Here is a 7,696-nt window from a genome sequence, read left to right as displayed (position 1 = left end):
AGCATTGCCGCTGCTAAACGTAGAATATATAAATTGACACAAACAAGATAAAACGAAGATACCTGTCACTTAACATACTATCATCTATTGTATGTACAATCTAGCTGAAAAATCATAGGTGCTAATCTGACCTCATAGATGTGTTTAGCATGGTTTGTTTGTTAGGAATCACATATTAGGTTGTTTTTTTATTGCAAAACTATAATTTTTTGTGTCATGCAATTTTGGTACATTGTGGGTCGTTGATTTTTGAAGCCCTTGGAAAACCAACTTATATGTTGAGAAAACATGATCCAAAACCTGTTTTTTACTGTAGAAGCCACAAGGTTAGTTCTGAAAAAAAAATGGAAAATGTGAAAAAAATGGTGTTTTGTCTTAGTTTGCATGTACAAACGAACTTAGCAAATTTATATCCACACATAAAATTGACAAACAAAATAAAACTAAGATACAAACTTTCCAGGAGAAAATGAAAATATCTTCAAGCACGCACCGAGCAGGGACTTTAGTATTGCAGTGATGCAAATGCACTATGAATGGAATCCTGTCACAAACCGTGGGATCCCTGCAAAATCAGGAACTACTTTTACATCAAGGAATCCGTTCTCCCGCAAAAGACTGGCTACAAACTCAGCCTGCTCTCCGTTATTTGTCTGTCAAACATGTTGAGAGAGACGGATATTAGAGGCAATACATAAAACAGATGTAGGGAAAAAGATGGTGCTTATCAATTTGAATATTTGGTCTCTCACATGCTTAAAAAACATATATTGTATTCTCTAAAGATTACTGAAGTTTTGTTCCATCTCCAACACTGATACTTTTCATAACTGAATTTTGAAGGAATCTAGGAAAATATGACTCATAAACAAATAATGTCATTGCAAAAATGCACCCTATCTAAACAGTGAATTGTATATAATATATAGAGTTTGGTGAGAGATGGGCAGCATTCAGCTATCACAAGGATCACCATATTCAGGGCCATCCATCTTTCAGATGAATAAGCAATTAGTAAAATCATATGCAACTTTTCAAGAACCAAAGTTCTCAAGGCCTTAACTACAGGACTAGAAACATTCCGTATACTCATAGAAATGTTCCTTCAAATCCTAATAGAAATGGGCGTTACCTATGATTTAACTCTCCAACTTAGGATGTCGAAGTCATGTTTTTTTTTTCAAAAAAATTATGCAATTTGATTGAGAAATGGATCGCTATTTTGCCAATTCAGATGTTTGAAGAACATTTGGCTATTTGATCAATGTATCATAATACATTTGAACATATGTAGAAGGCCGAGAACCATACCTCAAAAGCCACAAAACCACCAGGACGTAATGCAGAAGCAGATCCTTTACACAGATGCAGCAGATCATCCATACCATTTTCACCTCCGTCCAGTGCATATCTCGGCTCATGTTTACCAACTTCAGCTTGAAGTCCAGAGATTTGATTACTTGGAATGTAAGGAGGATTACTGACAAGGCCATCAAGCTTTCCTCTGACATCTTTCAGAGGTTCAAACCAGGATCCTTGCCTCACCTCCACCCTATCCTAGACAACACGGTAGCAACTGTAAGCAACTAAATAATTATCAACCAGAATGCAATGGTATAATGACTTCAACAAGTTATCCCAGTTTTCAGTGGATGAAACCTGGAAATCGCTGATAGTGTAAGGAATGTACATATCAATCAAAATTCACAGCTACTACTATCTTAGCTTCTTCTCTACTAATTCTATATAAAGTCCCTTTCACAGCCATTTCCCTTAAAATGGATGAGTAAGCTTTTTCATCAATGCTCATCTGACTTTTCTCCAGTTCACCTATTATAGTGTCTGGTTGGCACTTTGACTGAAAGATTTACATCATGAGGATGAACTCTCACAACCATGGACATCATCAAACCTTTTGTAATGTGAAATTACAGTCATGAAGCCAGAGTAATGCCATTGTTCTTTAGCTTCTCTGAAGCAACTAAGCAGAAGTTTGGGAGATTGATGACATCCTTGGCTCCAGAAAACCAGTTTGAGAAAGCCACCCAAACTGAAATAAGTATATGGGCCATTTTAATGGCAAAGACTATACACAGTGAGTTGGTTTCAGTGGATTGCCAAACACATCTTATAAACAACAACAGGTTTGCACTGGGAAACTTGTGATGATGAAAGACTTAAAGATAATGCTAGGAAGTCATTGTGTGTAAATACAGGAAAATGTGATAACATATGTCACATGGGTGCAGGTGCGGGTGCGGGTGCGAGCGCGGGTGCGGGTGCGGGGTGCGGGTGCGGGGATTCGGCACTTCCAAAAAATCCGGGTGCGGGGGTGCGGCAGGGGCAAAAATGTAAAATATATATATATAAGGGGGTCCGGGGGTTCCCCCGACACGGGTTTTTTCAAATTTCATTTTATGTACAGCTGCACGATAGCGCACCCATCTCGTCAGGAGAACAATGAATACTAATAGCCAACAAGGCTACCACCATCATTATCATTTATTATGGAGAGAGAAAATCCTTTACGAGAAAAAGGATCAACAAGGCTACCACCCTATGTCACATGGGTGCGGGTGCGGGTGCGGGTGCGACACGGGTGCGGCGCAATTTCAAAAATTTTGGACACGGGGACTCGGCTATATATATATATATTAAAAAATAAATAAAATATATATATATATATATATATAAGACTCGGTCAAAGTTGTGCCCATTAGGGGACAGGTGATGAGTTGTGAAGGCATTCTGTACACTTTCTTCATACAGGAATAATTCACTTTTGGGCACTTTCTTCATACACTGTAATAATTCACTTTCTTCATACAGGAAAAAACCACAAAAACTTGAGTTGTGCCCATTCTGTACTTAAAACTTGAAAGTGTACAGGTTTTTTAGTTGTGATGGGTTTTTTTCCTTACAGCTGTAGCCCAGAAAATTTTTAAAAAAAAAATTTCAAAAAATGGACCAAAATGACCCTGGGTGCGTTGACCGCACCCAGGGTCGGGTTGACCGAGTCCGAGCCACACCCGTGTCGGTGCGTGTCGACGCGGGTGCGGCGACCTTGGAGCCGAGTCCGTGTGACATAGCTACCACCATCATTATCATTATCATTTATTATGGAGAGAGAAAATCCTTTACGAAAAAGAAGGATCAGGATTGAAAAGGCAGGAGCAGCAGCAGCTGTCAGCAGAATTTTTTTTTTTTAAAATTCCGCAGCCCATTTCATAGGGCAAATTTTAAAAAAAAAATCCAAAAAGAAAAATGGACCTAAATGATCCTGGGTGCTGTCAACACACCCAGGATCGGGTTGACCGCACCCGGTGCCGCACCCGCGTCGAGTCGCGTCGACGTGGGTGCGGCACCCTGCTAGCCGAATCCTTGTGACATAGGTGATAACGCTACCAAGGACTAAGCGATTAGTCTAGGTCAGCAGGCTACACCTACAGAGAGGGTGGTGTGTGTTCTCCCCGAAACACAAATTCGCATGTTCCTGTGTGTACGAAGGAATATCTTGGGACTCACGATAATTCATATGCCAATGTTGCCCACGATGACTTTATAATAAAATAACATATAAAAAAGGTAGATATGCTTTTGACAGAAATGTCCTCCCGTAAGATAGATATGCGTTGGATGAAAATGTCCTCCCACTCCTCGTAAATAGATTTGCACGTTTCACTTTTGTTTTTAGCTTGTGTTACAACACATGGCCGCCTTCTCGTTCCTGCCTGATGAGTTATGGAGACTGATTCATAGTTTTTCTCTTACAGAAAGGAGGGTTTGGGGTTCCCCCGGCGCGGGTCCCACTGTGCGGTCAGCGGGCGGGGGTCAAGGGGGGCCGCCCCTAGCGGGGGGTCGTGGGGGAGAGCGTCCCCCGGAAGAAATTTTTTTTAGGCTTATGTTTGAGACTCGGTTTCTTATGGATCAGACCCAACTTGTTTAGGTTTAGTGTTGTCGCCCTTGCTTTGTATAAATTCTTTCTTTTCTTTCTCTCTTGTAACTGTTGAAAAGAGTAATAAGATTTCTCTCTAAGCGGACGTGGTTTTTTTTTATTCTCTCTCTGTTGAAAAGAGTGATTTACAGTAGAAATCAAATTAGAGAGTAACGATTTACAGTAAAAATTAAATCAGAGAGTAACGATTTACAGTAGAAATCAGATCAGAGACTAGCGATTTACAGTAGAAATCAGATAAGAGACTAGCGATTTACAGTAGAAATAAGATCAGAAAGTAGCGATTTACAGTAGAAATCAGATAAGATAGTAGCGATTTGCAGTAGAAATCAAATAAGAGAGTAACAATTTACAGTAGAAATCAGATAAAAGAGTAGCGATTTACAGTAAAAATCAAATCAGAGAGTAGCGATTTAAAGTAGAAATCAAATAAGAGAGTAACGATTTACAGTAAAAATCAAATCAGAGAGTAACGATTTACAGTAGAAATCAGATTAGAGAATAACGATTTACAGTAGAAATCAGATTTGTACTGTAAATCGCTACTCTCTGATTTGATTTCTACTGTAAATCGCTACTCTCTGATATGATTTCTACTGTAAATCACTACTCTCTTATCTGATTTCTACTGTAAATCGCTACTTTCTGATTTGATTTCTACTATAAATCGTTACTCTCATATCTGATTTCTACTGTAAATCGCTACTCTTTGATTTGATTTCTACTGTAAATCGCTACTCTATGATCTGATTTCTACTGTAAATCGCTACTCTCTGATTTGATTTCTACTGTAAATCGCTACTCTCTTATCTGATTTTTACTTTAAATCGCTACTCTCTTATTTGATTTTCACTGTAAATCGCTACTCTCATATCTGATTTTTACTGTAAATCGCTACTCTCTTATTTGATTTGTACTATAAATCACTACTCTCTTATCTGATTTCTACTGTAAATCGCTATTTTCTGATCTGATTTCTACTGTAAATCGCTACTCTTATCTGATTTCTACTGTAAATCGCTAGTCTCTGATCTGATTTCTACTGTAAATCATTATTCTCTTATCTGATTTCTATTATAAATCGCTACTCTACTCAGTTTGACGTTGCCACCATTATCTCTGCTGTAAATCGTTATTCTCTGTTTACTCAGTTCAACGCTTGCACCCTCGTATCATGATGAATAATAGACAGAATGCTGATTTTTCTGGTAGTTCAATTATTTCTCACAAACAGACGACGACAAATGGTGCTTCAGCAATAATAGACGACGATGACAAAGGGTGCTCCGACGACAACAGACGACGGCAAAGGGTGTTCTGACGACAGCAGAAAGCGACAAAGGGTGCTCTAACGACAACAGACGATGACAAAGGGTGGATCGTCAATCGAAGCTCCTGTTACAGCAGATGGTGCATCGTCAAAGGGTGATCCAGAATGTTTAGGGCGACATATTGCGAGGAGCTCCTGTTAAAGCAGAGGAGTTTACTCCTTAGGGCGAAAACGATGATGATTTTAACCCTTTCTGGTGGGAGGACATTTTTGTCATTTCCTCAAAACATCGTTTTATGATGCTAATGGCGGGAAAGGGTACTTAAGTCTTTACAAACGCAGCAAACTCTGATGCTAAGTGATGCCGACACACACGGGGAAATGAACCCCACGTGATTACATATGTGGCGCTCATTCAGACCCGAGAACACGCACCTGCGTGTTCCGAGCGAGAACATATAACCTGCTTCGACACCTACACGATAAGTCTCATGTGCCACTATTGAGAAAAGGGACTCTCATCAATGAGGGGAAAATGTCCTGTCGTGTCAGTTTTCTTTTCCCTGCTTCCTAAAGAGAGAAAAAGAGAAATGCTTGGAGGTGCTTCATGGATCAAACCATGTGAACCATCGTAATATTGTGTTGTCTTCTGGTATAGATACCCTTCTCCACGTTGCACTTTCTTGAACATTTAGGATAGTTAAACCATGGTCATCGACTAATCCAATCCAGCTGGATTTTGAGACTCTCTCTACAGGTCTGACTTCCTAGCAAGACCAACCAGGTATCAGCCAGAGGTTTGGACTTGTAAGCTTTGCCAGATCAGGTCAGCCAATTTGTACAGGGATCTAGTATTGCAAATGCCTGATCCACATAGAGTCAGACAAAATCCGCACTTAATTTACTTCAAATACGAATAGGAAGACTAATTCTTAATCATATGACTATCAGAGCCTACAATACCTATAGTGGTAAAAGAATACTTAAATTGCTTACAATAACAACAACAACTCCCGAGTACCCAAGCTCTACCAATTCAACATGCAAACCAGACAATTATAAACCATCACATGTCTTGTCTTGAGACTCTAAAATCTAAACACCACCATGAGAATAAAGCTAAAGGTTGACAGAAGGCACACTGAGGTAATATTATGTTGAGAAAACGGTATCCACCAAAGCCCATAAAAGCTACAATTTCATGAATAAACCAAACAAACAACATAATACGGCTGATAAAATGGCATCAAGATACCATCTAACTTCAATGGAAATATATCAATTTCCCACAAAGATATCCAAAACAACCAAATAGTAGTACGACCACAAAACAAAATTAACAAGGAAGAATGAACAGTCAAATTATCAAACAGTTTGCATCATCACAGAGCAAAATAAGAAAAACCCAAAAACACAAACAGAAAGAAAGTAGCAAAAAACAACATAATCACCTGCAACCCGTATCTCTCCACATTGTACGCGGCCACCGCCACGGCGACGTCACTGAGATCCACCGCCACCACCCTCCCCTTCCCCCTCAAAACCCTCCCGATCCCGACGGCAATCGCGCCGCTTCCGGTGCCAAGATCGGCCCACAACCCTTCTCGGAACCTCGCGTCCTCCGAAGCCAATCGCTCCGCGAATTCGACGATCATCTCCGTCTCAGGGCGCGGGATCAGCACGCCTTCCTCGACGCAGAGGACGACGTCCCTCCAGTGCTCGCACCCCACCACGTACTGGAACGGCCTCCGCTGCTCTATCCTTTCCCTCCAGAGGCGGTACAGGTCGCCCAGACCGGCCCTCAAACGGAGGTTTGTTGTGCTCCTGTCCATGTTGTTGGGGAAAGGGGAATAGCCCTCGACGGCATCCTTGAGGAGCCACTCGACCTCTCTGCAGAGGATGGCGGAGTCGGGGCCGTCGTCGAGGTCGGCAAACTTGGAGCCCACGGAGAGGGCGAGTTCCCTGGCCCACGACCGCCATCTCTGGAGCTCCGGGAGGGTGGCGGTGTGGGTGGCCGGGCGGAGGAAGAGGGGCTTCTTCCTTGGTGATGGTGCTGTCCGGAGGGGGGCGGCGTTGCGGAAGCTGAAACGGAGGCGGGTGGGGTTGGGAGGAGGAGGCAGACGGAGGGTGACCCTCGAGGAGAGCATGATGAGGGGATGGCCGGATGGGTGGTGCTCTCATGCTCTGCAGTCTGCATTACTATGAGTGGAGTGGAGTCCATGGATCTTTTAAAAATGACTGAAACCGATCCGGTAAATCAGTTTAGGGATGCAGCCAATTTGAGTCTTTCCCTTCTAATTTTTTTTTTTTTGGATAATCCAAAAGAAAAACCCACCCCGCGTCAATGACACACATTGGGTGGCCTGCTGTTGGTAAAATCCTTGGGATTGTTTTTGATCAATTGTCTAGGATTGGACTGAATGAACAAAAACTAACAAAACCTATGTCAACGTTATGTAATTACTAATCAA

General features: G+C 41.6%; 1 protein-coding gene across 1 annotated transcript; it reads right to left on the bottom strand.

The window, feature by feature from the left end:
- Nucleotides 1–331: 331 nt before the first annotated feature.
- LOC149834384 (RNA methyltransferase family protein) lies at nt 332–7,406 on the bottom strand. The gene is made up of 3 exons (XM_090011373.1): nt 6,677–7,406; nt 1,312–1,557; nt 332–653 (listed from the first exon to the last, which is right to left on the bottom strand). The coding sequence occupies exons 1-3, from the start codon at nt 7,370–7,372 to the stop codon at nt 531–533; spliced, it is 1,065 nt and encodes a 354-aa protein (XP_089867499.1). The 5' UTR covers nt 7,373–7,406; the 3' UTR covers nt 332–530.
- Between the last annotated feature and the right edge of the window lie 290 nt (nt 7,407–7,696).

The sequence above is a fragment of the Nuphar pumila genome, chromosome 6 (assembly GCF_984573655.1).
Source record: "Nuphar pumila chromosome 6, dmNupPumi1.hap1.1, whole genome shotgun sequence".
Classification (NCBI taxonomy): domain Eukaryota; kingdom Viridiplantae; phylum Streptophyta; class Magnoliopsida; order Nymphaeales; family Nymphaeaceae; genus Nuphar; species Nuphar pumila.
The sequence above is the reverse complement of the archived record's forward strand: the minus strand, read 5'-3'. Positions and strand labels throughout refer to the sequence as shown.